At 40.7% G+C, this 17493-nt stretch overlaps 1 protein-coding gene and 1 pseudogene across 2 annotated transcripts; both read right to left on the reverse strand.

The window, feature by feature from the left end:
* Positions 1–2202: 2202 nt before the first annotated feature.
* LOC309835070 (signal recognition particle 14 kDa protein-like) lies at positions 2203–2519 on the reverse strand (annotated as a pseudogene). The gene has a single exon. The product of its transcript is annotated as a signal recognition particle 14 kDa protein-like (transcript).
* Positions 2520–3198: 679 nt separating this feature from the next.
* Positions 3199–13789, reverse strand: MAP1LC3C (microtubule associated protein 1 light chain 3 gamma; the record flags this gene model as incomplete). Its single annotated transcript, XM_082677985.1, has 4 exons — positions 3199–3418; positions 4186–4292; positions 13570–13625; positions 13732–13789. 4 exons carry the CDS (start codon positions 13787–13789, stop codon positions 3199–3201), a joined length of 441 nt encoding a protein of 146 aa, XP_082534111.1.
* Positions 13790–17493: the final 3704 nt, after the last annotated feature.

Below are 17493 nucleotides of genomic sequence, written 5' to 3' on the forward strand. Positions count from 1 at the left end.
CCTACTTCTACCCTCTGTATTCCCACCCCTCTAGTCATTTCTACTTCCATTCTGGTGGCTAATGGATACTTTTCATTGTTGTTATTTTTAGTTTAATTGAATGTAATGTAATCATCTAAAATAATAGTTCAGTTTAATTTGGTTTAATGTTACAGTGTTCATTGTTCAAGAGAAATTGGCCCAGATAATTCTGTGGGGGTGGTAAAGAAATGGTCAAATGAAATAACTTAAGACTGGGTATAAATGAAAGCAAGACTCATTAGAGACTCCAGGGTCTAGAGAAAGGACTAAAAGAAAGTAGCTACCAATAAATTATTTGGTGAACCTTTATTATGTGCCCATTGTAAATAGAGCCACTGAAAACATCCTGCTCCAAACAGAAAAGCCAAAACATGTAGGGAAGAAGCATCAGTAAAAATACTGGAAATCAAAACATCACAGCTCACTTTCCTGCAAAGTGTACAAGCTCTCCCCCACATCTATGCAGGGCTCGCTCCTTCTCCTGTGGACTCATTTCAATTGTCACTCCTCAGCAAGGTCTCCCTGACCACCAAGGTAAGGTATCTCCCCATCTCAGTCCCAGGACCCTGTCTCCTGGCCTTCATACCACTTATAATGCTTCTCTGTGTTTTCTTTCTTCCCTCACTGGAGAGAGCTGCATGAGGCTGAGCCCTTATTTGTCTTGTTTGCTGCTGTAGCTCCAGCTCTTTGAAGCGCCTGGCACACAAGAGATGCTTAATCAATGTTTACTCACCATAAGTGAATAAAAAACAAAAAAAACAAATTAATAAAGGGAAACTTCACTAAAATGGAGTCAGGAGGCCAGAGGGGGAGCTCTCACTCAATGTCAATACAGATTCCAACAGAAAGAGATGGTATCTTGCATCTCCTGCAGGAAGTGACACTACTGTCACCAGCAAGATTTTCTTCTCGCAACAGCTCAGCCAATGAAAGACGGTCACAACTCAGACAATATTTGTTCATAACAACCCCTCCTAACTTCCCCTTCTCCTCTATAAAAGACTTCCCTCTCCTTTGTTTTACCAGACTTGCATGTGGTTTGCCATAGTTGCACGTCCCAAACTACAATTCTTTGCTGCTCAGGAATAAACCCATTTTGCTGTTAAAAAAAAAAATTATCCTTTTTCATGAAATTACTTTTTCCTTCTCCAAACCCAGTTCAGACTGCACTCCCCTGGAAGCTCTCCCTCCTTCGGGCTCCCCCACGCTCCCCGTTAACTATTTTTATGTGACCAAGCTCCTCCGCAGTTCTGTGTTCACAACCCTGTCTCCCATGCGGGGTAGTAAGCAAGTGTAACTCAGCTTCAATTCAAGCACTACTAGGTCCTCACCAAGTGAAGAAAGGAAGACTGGTAGAGGGGATAAGCCAGTCTACGCCAGTCTGCCTGATTTCAAAACCTGGTTTTGCTACTTGCTAGTTGTTAGGTGAGTTTCTTGACCTTTCTCTGACCCAATTTCCTCATCCTTAAAATGGGAGTAATAATACTTAACAGATAAAATGATTATGAGGACTTAATACATGTAGAGTGCATTGAACAATGCCTGGCCCATAATAAGGATTTTTTTTTAACATCATTAACTTGGAATTTTTATTCTTGATGATTTTGTAATAGGCTTATCCTTAGCTTGGTTAAGCAAACTCTCATTTGGCTATGAGAACTCATTCAAATTTGCTAGAGAAACTATGATGATAAAATTATACAGCAAACTGGGAAAAATACCCATGAAATAACACAACTTTTTGTAAAACTGTCAGGTTTCAATTCCAGTAACCCATAAGACAGGGCTTAAAGCCTGTTCATAATCACATCATTCCAAAATGAGGAGCTATTGCCAGAAACGTTTTATGGGGTGGGAAAAGGAATAAAAGATGGTCAGTGCTGATAAATACTGGTTTAATGATACAGTGCTCTTCACAGACGGCTACAGAGACTGTAAACTATTATCCAGAAACATACAACCATACAACACAGACCACTTAGCCAGACCTAAATTAAACTGGCTTCTTGTAACTACCCTGTAAACACTACAGCCCTTCCTCCATCCAAAAATGACCCTAATCTCACATGAAAACAGTTACTGTAGGGGAATCAGAAACCCAGCTTTGTGGCCAAAAGTAAAAACCAAAGGAAAAATAGCAATTCAGTGGTTAGCTGGTGAAAGCGGGAAACCTGGTGCCCTTCACTGCGCTGCTTTGCTCTTCTTACTCTGGCTCTTTTTCAGCCCATCCATGTTAGCTCTCAATAGGTTTGAACAAGCCATCTGAAACATATTCACTTCTTTGGAGCTCACCACAGTGCTGATCTTTTTCCCATCAGTAGCTCTTAACAGACACTTGTTTTCTGAGGGCTCAAAGCCCTCCACAGAACCCTTCCTTGGAATGGATTTAGTTCGACCATCATACTTCTTCAGGTGATGCACACGCTGCCCGACAACCGGCGCTTCTGGTAGAGCCTGGTCAGCTCCATCAGGAACTGCTCTCTCTCCAGAAGCACCATCCTGGCGCTGCTGGCTCCACTCTGTCAGCATAAGCCCCAAGCCCCATAATAAGGATTTAAACACAATTCATTATTTAAAAAATTCTATTGCAAGGAAAACTAATCATTTAAATTATTTGAAACTGAGCAGTAACAATTTTGGCATAAATCTGTGTGGCATAGACAGACTAAAAGAATATAAGGGGAAATAACCGAGTCAAGTGAATGCTGTGGAAATAACAATAATCTCTTTAATGACACAGATAAGACCACTTCCCCTCTGTGCCCATCCCCCCACCATCCCCACCATGAGGCAGTTCACACTGGTTGCATTAAGCTCCACGGAGACTATCCACACATCTCAGTTTCTCCATGCCCGAGCATACACGTGACTCCTGCACACAACAGGGAGATCAAACCCCTCAAGGGACTCTAGCCTGGCTTCCACCAGAGGAGACGCTTAAAATACCTCCCCAGCTCATTGCACAAGTTAACCACTTAGAAAAGACTTACTATTTACAAAATTCTCAAGAGCCACCAAAGAGCACGAGCACAAAAAGCAAACAGGGCAGGCATTGCCTCACTGTCATGGTCGGTGCTGATCACTGCAGGGCGTCCTTGCCCCCTGGACCATCACTGCACACACAGGAAGAGGTCCGTGTCTCCTGCATTGGTGAATGCATTGGTTAGAGGATACGTATTATAGAGGATAGCAGGGCCTGCCCCCAAGGTTGCTCTCATCCTTGGGGGCTGCTGACCCCAAGCAGCCAAATATCTGGGAGGCATAGGTCATGTACACGAAGCCATCCTCATCCTTGTAGTCCCTGTAGATCTCTGCCATGGTCACATTCATACTTCCGAAGTTCTTGTCGTTCACCAGCAAGTAAAAGGATTCAGTGGCCCCAAGGACCATGCGGCTCCTGGGTTGCGGAAGAGGGTGTGTGTGGGGGGGGGGCAGGAAGGGAAAAAGTTAACCTGGAAGGGAATGACCCCTGATCCATAGCCTTTCTTACCTCTGTCTGGCTAGTGTCTGGCCGTATCGACCCAAGATGCCTCCACCTCCCCACTCTAGCCCAGTCATCCTCAAACTTTAGACTGTTTTGATAGCAGAGCAAGCTGAATCTGTTGGTAATGGCTAGCCCTATCTAACCACCCTCAGACCATACGTTAGAGGCACAGCCAGTACACCCCCAGTCTCAGCTAGGAGGGGCTAAATTTATGTTGTGGGTGGGAGAGGAAATAGTTTCAGAACGTGGTTAAACAACACTGGATAATCCAAAGCCCTGCCACAAAGGGGAAAATATTTAGAGGTAAAATGCTGTCACTGGGCTTTTAAAATCTTGAAAACAGAGGGCTTTGGACCATTTTCCAAAGATTCCTTTGAAAAATTCTTAGAGAAATTTGAAGACAGAAATTAAAACACAGTACCACTAAAATGTTGAAGCAAAAGAAAATATAGCTGGTACATCAAAATTGGGAGCTCTCACTTATTTTAGTGTTGTAGCAAGGTAATGGACATCTTTTTAAAATTGGTTGATCATGAGATCATCCTTTTTAAAGGCAGAGTTGAAGAGAAAAGGTGAAGCACAAATCCTTCTCCTTGTCTCTCTGCCATATCCCATCTCTCATTGTTCCAAAAAGCCCAGGGCCACACAGCACACACCCCCATGAGCACTTTGTTACCTACCGGATGACACTGAGGAACTGGGTCATGGTCAGCTCCTGTGTGACCAGGAACTTGGTCTTGTCCAGTGAGGGCAAGAGCTTCTCCCTGGGATAGCGCTCCACTGTCACCTGTCAAGAGTGTCGACCTTCATCTCTTCTGAAGAAACTGCCAAAGAATATGCCTCAGTTCTCTATGTCTTAGGAACTTGGAATAGAGAGAAGGAAGTCATTGGCTGGGTTCTTTTTTTGTGAAATTTTGAATTCTATTTAATTTATTTTTTTATACAGCAGGTTCTTATTAGTTATCTATTTTATACATATTAGTGTATACATGTCAATCCCAATCTCCCAATTCATCACACCACCATCAACCCCCGCCCCCGCCACTTTCCCCCATTGGTGTCCATACGTTTGTTTTCTACATCTGTGTTTCTATTTCTGCCCTGCAAACCAATTCATCTGTACCATTTTTCTGGTTCCATATATATGCGTTAATATACGATATTTGCTTTTCTCTTTCTGATTTACTTCACTCTGTATGACAGTCTCTAGATACATCCAAGTCTCTATAAATGACCCAATTTCATTCCTTTTTATGGTTGTGTAATATTCCATTGTGTATATGTAACACATCTTTTTCTTTAAAACATCCTTCTTGAAGTATAATTGCTTTACAATGGTGTGTTAGTTTCTGCTTTATAACAAAGTGAATCAGCTATACATATACATGTATCCCCATATCTCCTCCCTCTTGCATCTCCCTCCCACCCTCCCTGTCCCACCCCTCTAGGTGGTCACAAAGCACTGAGCTTATCTCCCTGTCTTATGTGGTTGCTTCTGACCAGCTATCTACTGTACATTTGGTAGCATATATAAGTCCATGCCACTCTCTCACTTCGTCTCAGCTTACCCTTCCCACTCCCCGTGTCCTCAAGTCCAATTTCTACATCTGAGTCTTTATTCCTTTCTTGCCCCTAGGTTCTTCAGAAACTTTTTTTTTTTTAGATTCCATATATATGTGTCAGCATACGGTATTTGTATACTCTTTCTGACTTACTTCACTCTGTATGACAGACTCTAGGTCCATCCACCTCACTACAAATAACTCAGTTTCATTTCTTTTTATGGCTGAGTAATATTCCATTGTATATAGGTGCCACATCTTCTTTATCCATTCATCTGTCGAAGGACACTTAGGTTGCTTCCATGTCTTGGCTATTGTAAACAGAGCTGCAATGAACATTGAGGTACATGACTTTTTGAATTATGGTTTTCTCAGGGTATATGCCCAGTAGTGGGATTGCTGGATCGTATGGTAGTTCTATTTTTAGTTTTTTAAGGAACCTCCATACTGTTCTCCATAGTGGCTGTATCAATTTACATTCCCACCAACAGTGCAAGATGGTTCCCTTTTCTCCACACCCTCTCCAGCATTTATTGTCTGTAGATTTTCTGATGATGGCCATTCTGACTGCTGTGAAGTGATACCTCATTGTAGTTTTGATTTGCATTTCTCTAATGATTAGTGATGTTGAGCATCCATTCATGTGTTTATAATAATATAAGATATAAGAATATTCTTATATCTGCTTCTGTGTTTGATCTGTTATGAAATGTTGCTTTGGTTGAGTTATATGAAGAAAATCTGGCCCCACATGTATTTGTAATTGGAAAATGCATTTTAGCATAATAGCATTTTTATTTAATTGATATTTTTCTTCTTTTATTTTACACCAAATTTCAACAAGTGGTAGTTTCTTAAAAGTTAGTTGTAATGCAGAATATGAAACCATATAAATTGACTTTTTATACTCTGTGTAACATTACAGTCCATTGGTCCATATTGTACTTTGTATGCATCTTTTACTCATGCATGATTTTATAACATTGGCATTGATTATTTGGAAAATGTGGGTTTATTGAGTTGTGCTTATCTTGTGATTTTGTCTGTATAGCTTTGCTTTTACCATTTGTCCTATGGTTCTTCTGTCCACTTTTTTTGTTTTAATACAGTGTTTAGCGCTTGATATCATTGGTGGATTTGTTTGCTGGTGTGGTTGCTCTCTTCTTTCATTCTGTTTAAAAATTTTTTTTATATTTCTTATTTTAATAACTTCATTTTATGTTATTTTAGTTTTTTCTTTCCTTCTTTCTTTTTTTGTCCCTTTTCTTCTGAGCTGGGTGGCTGACAGGGTCTTCGTGCTCCAGCCTGGTGTCAGGCCTGTGCCTCTGAGGTGGGAGAGCCGAGTTCAGGACATTGCTTCAGCAGAGACCTCCCGATTCCATGTAATATCAAATGGCGAAAGCTCACCCAGAGACTGTCATCTCAACGCTAAGCCCCAGCTCCACTCAATGACCAGCAAGTTACAATGCTGGAAACCCTATGCCAAACAACTAGCAAGACGTGAATACAACCCCACCCATTAGCAGAGAAGCTGCCTAAAATCATCCTAAGTTCACAGACACCCCAAAACACACTGGTGGATGTGGCCCTGCCCACCAGGAAGACAGGACCCAGACCCACCTACCAGAACAGTCACCACTTCCCTCCACCAGGAAGCCTACACAACCCACTGAATCAACCTTAGCCACTAGGGGCAGACACCAAAAACAATGGGAACTACGAACCTGCAGCCTGTGAAAAGGAGACCCCAAACACAGTAAGTTAAGCAAAATGAGAAGACAGAGAAACACACAGGAGATGAAGGAGCAAGGTAAAAACGCACCAGACCAAACAAAAGAAGAGGAAATAGGCACTCTACCTGAAAAAGAATTCAGAGTAATGATAGTAAACATGATTCAAAATCTTGGAAATAGAATGGAGAAAATACAAAAAAACGTTTAACAAGGACATAGAAGAACTAAAGAGCAAACATAAAATGATGAACAACACAATAAATGAAATTAAAAATTCTCTAGAAGGAATCAATAGCAGAATAACTGAGGCAGAAGAATGGATAAGTGACCTGGAAGATAAAATATTGGAAATAACTACCGTAGAGCAGAATAAAGAAAAAAGAATGAAAAGAATTGAGGACAGTCTCAGAGACCTCTGAAACAACAGTAAATGCACCAACTTTCGAATTATAAGGGTCCCAGAAGAAGAGAAAAAGAAAGGGACTGATAAGATATTTGAAGAAATTATAGTTGAAAACTTCCCTAATATGGGAAAGGAAAGAGTCAATCAAGTCCAGGAAGTGCAGAGAGTCCCATACATGATAAATCCAAGGAGAAACACACCAAGACAGATATTAATCAAACTATGAAAAACTAAATACAATGAAAAACTATTAAAACCAGCAAGTGAAAAACAGGAAATAATGTACTAGGGAATCCCCATAAGGTTAACAACTGATTTTTTCAGCAAAACTCTGCAAGCCAGAAGGGAGTGGCAGGACATATTTAAAGTGATGAAAGGGAAAAACCTACAACCAAGATTACTCTACCCAGCAAGGATCACATTCAGATTTGATGGAGAAATTAACACATTTACAAACAAGCAAAAGCTAAGAGAATTCTGCACCACCAAACCAGCTTTACAACAAATGCTAAGGGAACTTCTCTAGGCGGGAAGCACAAGAGAAGGAAAAGACCCACAATAACAAACCCAAAACAATTAAGAAAATGGTAATAGGAAAATACATATCAATAATTACCTTGGGCTTCCCTGGTGGCGCAGTGGTTGAGAGTCCGCCTGCTGATGCAGGGGACACGGGTTTGTGCCCCAGTCCGGGAAGATCCCACATGCCGCAGAGCGGCTGGGCCCATGAACCATGGCCATTGAGCCTGTGCATCCGGAGCCTGTGCTCTGCAACGGGAGAGGCCACAGCAGTGACAGGTCCACGTACCGCAAAAAAAAAAAAAAAAAAAAAAAATTACCTTAAAGGTAAATGGATTAAATGCTCCAACCAAAAGACATAGACTGGCTGAATGGATACAAAAACAAGACCCATATATATGTTGTCTACAAAAGACCCAGTTTAGACCCAGGGACACATACAAACTGAAAGTGAGGGGTTGGAAGAAGATATTCCATGCAAACGGAAAACAAAAGAAAGCTGGAGTAGCAATTCTCATATCAGACAAAATAGACTTTAAAATAAAGACTATTAAAATAGACAAAGAAGGATACTACAAAATGCTCAACAGATCAATCCAAGAAGAAGATATAACAATTGTAAATATTAATGCACCCAACATAGGAGCATCTCAATACATAAGGCAAATGCTAACAGCCATAAAAGGGGAAATCGACAGTAATCCAATCATAGTAGGGGACTTTAACACCCCACTTTCACCAATGGACAGATCATCCAAAATAAAAATAAAGAAAGAAACACAAGCTTTAAATGACACATTAAACAAGAAGGACTTAATTGATACCTACAGGACATTCCATCCAAAAACAAGAGGATACACTTTCTTCTCCAGTGATCATAGAACATTCTCCAGAATAGATCATATCTTCTTGATCACAAATCAACCTTTGGTAAATTTAAGAAAACTGAAACCATATCAAGTATCTTTTCCGACAAGAGTGCTATGAGACTAGATATCAATAACAGGAAAAAATCTGTAAAAAATACAAATACATGGAGGTTAAAGAATACACTACTGAATAACCAAAAGACCACTGAGGAAATCAAAGAGGAAAGCAAAAAATACCTAGAAACAAATGACAATGAAAACACAATGACCCAATACCCATAGGATGAAGCAAAAGCAGTTCTAAGAGGGAATTTTATAGCAATAAAATCCTACCTCAAGAAACAAGAAACACCTCAAATAAACAACCTAACCTTACACCTAAAGCAATTAGAGAAAGAAGAACAAAAAACCCACAAAGTTAGAAGAAGGAAAGATATCATAAAGATCAGATCAGAAATAAATGAAAAATAAATGAAGGAAACAATAGCTAAAATCAATAACACTAAAAGCTGGTTCTTTGAGAAGATAAACAAAATTGATAAACCATTAGCCAGACTCATCAAGAATAAAAGGGAGAAGACTCAAATCAATAGAATTAGAAATGAAAAAGGAGAAATAACAACTGACACTGCAGAAATCCAAAGATCGTGAGAGATTACTACCAGCAACTATATGCCAATGGACAACCTGGAAGAAATGGACAAATTCTTAGAAAAGCACAACTTTCTGAGACTGAACCAGGAAGAAATAGAAAATATAAACAGACCAATCTGTAGCACTAAAATTGAGACTATGATTAAAAATATTCCAACAAACAAAAGCCCATGACCAGATGACTTCACAGGCGAATTCGATCAAACATAAAGAAGTGCTAACATCTATCCTTCTCAAACTCTTCCAAAATATAGCAGAGGGAGGACCATTCCCAAACTCATTCTACAAGGCCACCATTACCCTGATACCAAAACCAGACAAAGATGACACAAAGAAAGAAAACTACAGGGTAATATCACTGATGAACATAGATGCAAAAATACTCAACAAAATACTAGCAAACAGAATCAAACAGCACACTGAAAGGATCATACATCATGATCAACTGGGGTGTATCCCAGGAATGTAAGGATTCTTCAATATATACAAATCAATCAATGTGATACACCATATTAACAAACTGAAGGATAAAAACCATGTGATCATTTCAATACATGCAGAAAAAGCATTTGACAAAATTCAACACCCATTTATAATAAAAACCCTCCAGAATGTAGGCATAGAGGGAATTTACCTCAACATAATAAAGGCCATATATGACAAACCCACAGCCAACATCATTCTCAATGGTGAAAAACTGAAAGCATTTCCTCTAAGATCAGGGTCAAGACAACGTTGTCCATTCTCATCACTATTATTCAACATAGTTTTGGAAGTTTTAGCCACAGCAATCAGAGAATAAAAAGAAATAAAAGGAATCCAAATCGGAAAAGAAGTAAAGCTGTCACTGTTTGCAGATGACATGAGAACCCTAAAGATGCTACCAGAAAACTACTAGAGCTAATCAATGAACTTGGTAAAGTAGTAGGATACAAAATTAATTCACCGAAATCTCTTTCATTCTTATACACTAATGATGAAAAATGTGAAAGAGAAATTAAGGAAACACTCCCATTTACCACCGCAACAAAAAGAATAAAACACCTAGGAATAAACCTACCTAAGGAGAAAAAAGACTTGTATGCAGAAAACTATAAGACACTCATGAAAGAAATTAAAGATGATACAAACAGATGGAGAGATATACCATGTTCTTGGATTGGATGAATCAACATTGTGAAAATGACTATACTACCCAAAACCATCTATAGATTCAATGCAATTCCTATCAAACTACAAATGGCATACTTCAGAGAACTCAAACAAAATATTTCACAATTTGTAGGGAAACACCAAAGATCCTGAATAGCCAAAGCAATCTTGAGAAAGAAAAACAGAGCTCTAGGACCATGCTCCTGGACTTCAGCTACAGTAATCAAGACAGTATGGTACTGGCACAAAAACAGAAATATAGATCAATGGAACAAGATAGAAGCCTAGAGATAAACCCGTGCACATATGGTCACCTTACTTTTGATATACAATGGAGAAAAGACAGGCTCTGCAATAAGTGGTGCTTGGAAAATTGGACAGCTACATGTAAAAGAATGAAATTAGAACACTCCCTAACACCATACACAAAAATAAACTCAAAGTGGATTAGAGACCTGAATGTAAGGCCAGACACTATAAAACTCTTAGAGGAAAACATAGGCAGACCACTCTATGACATAAATCATAGCAAGATCCTTTTTGACGCACCTCCTAGAAAAATGGAAATAAAAACAAAAATAAATGAGTGGGACCTAATGAAACTTAAAATCTTTTGCACAGCAAAGGAAAACATAAACAAGATGAAAAGACAACCCTAAGAATTGGAGAAAATATTTGCAAATGAAGCCACTGACAAAGGATTAATCTCCAAAATTTACAAGCAGCTCATGCAGCTCAATATCAAAAAAACAAATAACACAATCCAAAAATGGGCAGAAGATCTAAATAGACATTTCTCCAAAAAAGATATACAGATTGCCAAAAAGCACATGAAAGGATGCTCAACATCACTAGTCAATAGAGAAATGCAAATCAAAATTATAATGAGGTATCACCGCACACCAGTTAGAATGGCATCATCAGAAAATCTACAAACAACAAATGCTGGAGAGGGTGTGGAAAAAAGGGAAGCCTCTTACACTGTTGGTGGGAATGTAAATTGATACAGCCACAATGGATAACAGTATGGAGGTTCCTTAAAAAACTAAAAATAGAACTACCATCCGACCCAGCAATCCCACTACTGGGCATTTGCCCTGAGAAAACCATAATTTTAAAGAGTCATGTACCACAATGTTCATTGCAGCTCTATTTACAATAGCCAGGACATGGAAGCAACCTAAGTGTCCATTGACAGATGAATGGATAAATATGTGGAATATTACATATTATACATTGGAATATTACTCAGCCATAAAAAGAAACGAAAATGAGTTATTTGTAGTGAGGTAGATGGACCTAAAGTCTGTCATACAGAGTGAAGTAAGCCAGAAAGAGAAAAACAAATTACGTATGGTAACACATATACATGGAATCTAAAAACTAAATAAATAAGTTTCTGAAGATCCTATGGACAGGACAGGAATAAAGACGCAGACATAGAGAATGGAGTTGAGGATATAGGGAGGGGGATGGGTAAACTGAGAGAAAGTGAGAGAGTGACATGGACATATATACCCTACCAAATGTAAAATTGATAGCTAGTGGGAAGTAGCCACATAGCTCAGGGAGATCAGCTTGGTGCTTTTTGAGCACCTAGAGGGGTGGGAGGAAGAGAGATGCAAAAGGGAAGGGATATGGGGATATATGTATATGTATAGCTGATTCACTTTGTCATACAGCAGAAGCTAACACACCATTGTAAAGCAATTATACTCCAACAAAGATATTTAAAAACCAAAAAACAAATCCACCAACGATAAGAAGAGCTAAAAACTATACTAAAAAAACCCAAAAAACAGACAGACAGCATCCTAGGACAAATGGTAAAAGCAAAGCTATACACACAAAACCACACAAAGAAGCATACACATACTCACAAAAAGAGAAAAGGAAAAAATATATATCGTTGCTCCCAAAGTCCACCATCTCAGTTTTGGGATGATTCGTTGTCTATTCAGGTATTCCGGTGTTGCTGGGTACATCAAGTTGATTGTAGAGATTTAATCTGCTGCTCCTGAGGCTGCTGGGAGAGATTTCCCTTTCTCTTCTTTGTTCGCACAGCTGCTGGGGTTCAGCTTTGGATTTGGCCCTGCCTGTGCGTGTAGGTCACCTGAGGGCATCTGTTCTTTGTTCAGACAGGACGGGATTAAAGTAGCTGCTGATTTGGGGGCTCTGGCTCAGTCAGGTGGGGGTGTGGGAGGGGTACGGATGCGGGGCGAGCCTGCGGCGGCAGAGGCCGGCGTGACGTTGCAATAGCCTGAGGCACGCCATTTGTTCTCCCAGGGAAGTTGTCCCTGGATCACGGGACCCTGGCAGTGGCAGGCTGCACAGGCTCCCGGGAGGGGAGGTGTGGAAAGTGACCTGTGCTCATACACAGGCTTCTTGGTGGCTGCAGCAGCAGCCTTAGCGTTTCATGCCCGTCTCTGGGGTCTCCGCTGATAGCCGCAGCTCACGCCTGTCTCTGAAGCTCATTTAGGCAGTGCTCTGAATCCCCTCTCCCCGCGTACCCCGAAACAATGGTCTCTTGCTTCTTAGGCAGTTCCAGACTTTTCCCTGGACTCCCTCCCGGCTAGCTGTGGCGCACTAGCCCCCTTCAGGCTGTGTCCACGCAGACAACCCCAGTCCTCTCCCTGGGATCTGACTTCTGAAGCCTGAGCCTCAGCTGCAGTCCCTGCCCGCCCCGGCGGGTGAGCAGACAAGCCTCTTGGGCTGGTGAGTGCTGGTCGGCACCGATCCTCTGTGCGGGAATATCTCTGCTTTGCCCTCTGCACCCCTGTTGCTGCGCTCTCCTCCATGGCTCCAAAGCTTCCCCCCATCTCCTCCAGTGAAGGGGCTTCCTAGTGTGTGGAAACCTTTCCTCCTTCACAGTTCCCTCCCACTGGTGCAGGTCCCATCCCTATTCTTTTGTCTCTGCTTTTTCTTTTTTCTTTTGCCCTACCCAGGTACGTGGGGAAGTTTCTTGCCTTTGGGAAGTCTGAGGTCTTCTGTCATTGTTCAGTAGGTGTTCTGTAGGAGTTGTTCCACATGTGGATGTATTTCTGATGTATTTGTGGGGAGGAAGGTGATCTCCATGTCTTACTCTTCTGCCAACTTGAAGGTCTCTCCCTGGGTTTTGCTTTCTCAAAGAACAGGATATCACAGGCGTCCCCTGAGGCGTTCAATGTCTTACCGGGATCTTGCCAGGGAACTTCACTAGGATTCCAGCAACTTCCTCCCTTCTGGTTGCTGTGAACATTTAAGATTAAATGAACACGTCAGCATGGAACAGAAGCCTGTATCTTCTTGTCTCCCTGTCTCAAGGGCCAAAACCCAGCTATTCTGAGAACTTTACCTGAGCTCTTTCTTTGCTTGAAAGGTCTGAGGCTTGGTCTTCTCTGTGGAGTCTGCATTTTGCTCAATAGCTGTGTCTGTGTGTGATTTAAAAAAAAAAAAAATCTCACAACCAGGACCTAACTCATTCTTCCAGCTGCTTCCAAACTGCCTGTAGGATCCCAAAGGAGGCTTTTATGTAGGGCTGTGTGACATCAGCCTTCTCCATCCCTCCCTTTTCCAGATTCCCCCTCCCTGGGCAGGAGCAGGTCAGTTCTGTGAATGGGAATGGAACAGCCACCTTCTTCTGGTTAAAGAAAGTCACTTCGCTCACTGCCATTTAAAAATTTGTCTTTGCTAAAGAAATTAAGATTTACAATGTAGTGCATTGGTCGTCACTATAAATGGTCCTGTGAGCTAAGGAGTTATGGATAGAAACAGTCTTGTGTCAGGACATTTTAATACTATAGTAATGAAGTAAGTTGAAGATCAATTCACCTTACCCTGAAATATGCTGCTATTTTTCACAGTAAGAAATAGGTATTCCAGAACGGTTGAGTAATTTGTCCAGATAAAAAGATATAAAGCCAGAGTTAAAATCCAGGTGTGTATCAAAGTAATATTATACTCTGAAGCTTACCAACATATTTTGTCATATTTTTTACATGGTCTAGGTAAACGTGTGTAGGTCTAGGAATGTGTGTAGAACACTTATCATACTCAGGATCTTGCATTTAAAAGATGATGAAACTGAGATCCATGGAAATTGACTCACTGGCCTAGGGTCAAATGGACAGAGACAGACCCAGTTCTCCTTGTTCTCAGACTAGGGTGTTCCACACCATCGTGCTTCTTTTCTGCATTAATTATGGTTTTAGTGATTCAGCTTCCCCATTTGATGCTGACTACCTCCTTACCTCACATCCAGGAGCACAGTGGTCCCTCTGCATTATTCAGAGCCATCCATGTTCTGAGAATAAATAGGACCATTTGGATCTTCTCCACTGTCTCTGAAGGTACCATGATCTTCACGGGTCGTCCCTGGTTCCATTCCATGCAGGACAGTGGACATTAAAAATTCTTCAGCCTAATGATGATGACATAGAGAAAAGTGACCGAACGTTCTCCAGGTTTGTTGAGGGACAGAAAGAAAAGTAGGTTATTCTGCTCTTTACATAACTACTTTAAAACTTCTTTTTTTTTTATTTTGCTTTTCCCTGCCTAGGAAACTAGTACAGTAGTTGCTGGACTCACTCTGAGTCCTTTAGTCCAGAGGGAGGAGAGGGAACTTGGCTTCAGTAGTTAGAAGGGTGTCTTAGAAGGCCTCCAGAACCTAGAGCCACTCCTCCACGGACAGCATCCTTCCCTGACCCTACACAGGCCCAGTGGAGTAAGTTGGGGCAATGACTTGAGGTGCTAGAATCCAGTTATGGTCTGACAGTCTTCCACAAAGACATGATTGCCTTGGGACCATTTTCTGTTCCCTTGCTTGAACTCCCCCTTCCTCCCCATCTCCCCCAATATCATCTAACCAATCCCTTAAGCTCTGGGCTTTCAAAATGTCTTTTCCGTTGCTCAAGAAGAAAGACTCCTACATATTTCATATTAACTTTATAATATTTTCCTTTCATAGCCACTTATATTTTATTTGAGAAAAGTAATCATTATTACCATTAAATGGTTCTATAGTTAGGATAGGCTATGCAGTAAGAAATATGCCCCTAAATTTAATAGCTAAACATAAAAAGGTTCATTCTCACCCACATTACAGTCCAGTACATGTAGGAGGCTCCCCGTCTGGCACTGTTCCAGAAGAAATTCAGGTGTGTATGCTGCTTTACACTTGCAATTCTGTCATCTCAAAGTCCTTTGTTTCCACAAGGTCAGATGAGAAAAATAGGTGGAAAAGACACACTTACACTTAGCCTTCTCAGACTTAACGTGCTTAAAGTGGTACCTATTGAGTGTTCATTCACCTTCCATTGATGAACATTAATCATATGACCCTAGCTATAGAGAGGCATCTAACATTATCACTACTTTTTCCACCACAATGATTATATTCCAAGCAACTCCTATGTTCTTTATTAATTTTATATTTTAATATTCCACAAGAAAAGTGTGCTCTGGGAGTTATATCACTTGGGGCTGAACTCTGGATCTATCACCTACTGGCTGTGTGACCTTGTGCCAATTGATAAACCTCTTTGTCTGCCTCAGTTACCCTGTGCGTAAAATAAAAATAAAATCTACCTTGTGGGACTGTGAGCATCAAATGAATTAGTTAATATATGCAAACACTTAGAACAATGGCTTGTACATACAACTCAATAAGCATAAATTAATGTTTTCACCATTTGGTTGATGAACAGCCTGAGGATCAGAGGGGTAACACAGTCTATGAAAAAGACAAGGTCAGTCTGGACAACAGACTTGGCTTATCAACATCACGAATGTCTTCATCATCACTATTATCCTTCATTGGAATAGGGAGGAAGCACACTTATTGTGTTTGACACTGTGCTTGCTAAACACTACCTATATTTTCTCAATTATTTCTTCTGAAAAAAGAGAACTGAAGCTCAGAGAAACAGAATAACACGCTCTGGATTGCACAGCTGGTGGGATTTGAACAACACAAAAACCATGCTCCTTATGTGTTCTGGAATTTTAAATTAAAAACTTGGGAGTAGAAAATCTTGTGGTCTTAGGGGAAATATTTTCTGAAACATTTCTCTAGCAGCCTCCTCATCCCAGCAGTTCTTAAATGGCCAGCCTGTCACCCCACTGTATAGATCTTTGAAGTTCAGATCAAAATGAAGAATGCATCCTCTATTCCCCCAAATGCAAAGACTATTTCTTCTGTACTCCCCAAACACCATCATAGATGGTCGCTTCAGAAATCAAAAGATGGCATCCCAGAACAAAGGTGAGTAGGCTGCCTTCAGGTCCTTTGGATGTCAGGGTAAATGATTTAAAGGCCTGCCCCACAGCTCCAAAAATCCAGCCATATTCCTTGGTCTCCTTTCATGAGTCAACTTGGCAGGTGTTTGTGTCTTATGGAAAAAAAGCTGTTCTGACATCAAAGCATCCCTTGGACATAGGAGAGTAGAAGGGGGAAAATAAGCCTAATATGGGTTTGGAACACAATTTGGAAACCAGATTGGGGAAGGTGGCAGGCCTTGATGGAATCAGCCACGGAGGGAGTTGCAAGCCCATTTTTCTAAGATCCTAGGCAAATTCTTGCTTTCTGCACCTCATTATTTATTGTAATGTATTCCTGAAGACACCTGGCCATTGGCCCTGTGGCCTCCTAAGAAACCTCCAGTTTTAGAATGGTCTGGTTTAGCTAGTTTCACTTTTCTGTAAACATATTCTGTGCATCCCTTTCTCTAAGCTTTGGTCATGGAAAGCATCCCCCTCATCCCAACTGCCTCTTATCTATCTTCATTTCATACACCCCATTCAAGCACAGTCAGGTTCCAAATTCTAAAAAGGTCCCAAAGAAGATATATCTATTTCTCCGGGAATATTTGCTATAGGTACAACTCATATCCAATTAATATGACCAAGCATGTGTATATTTAACTTTTCTTGTGTACATGACATATAAATGGCTCTGGCTCATTCCCATCAAAATTTCCTTCAAAGTGTAGAAGATATAGAGGTAATCAAGACACAGAACCTACCCTCACTGAGTGGCCACACTTGAACATCCCTTTCTTGTCTCTGTTCTGCATTAATTGGGCCATTTGTTGCCTAGGTCTAATCTTATCTAAGACAA

This window comes from Grampus griseus (genome assembly GCF_964374135.1).
Source record: "Grampus griseus genome assembly, chromosome: 1".
NCBI lineage: Eukaryota > Metazoa > Chordata > Mammalia > Artiodactyla > Delphinidae > Grampus > Grampus griseus.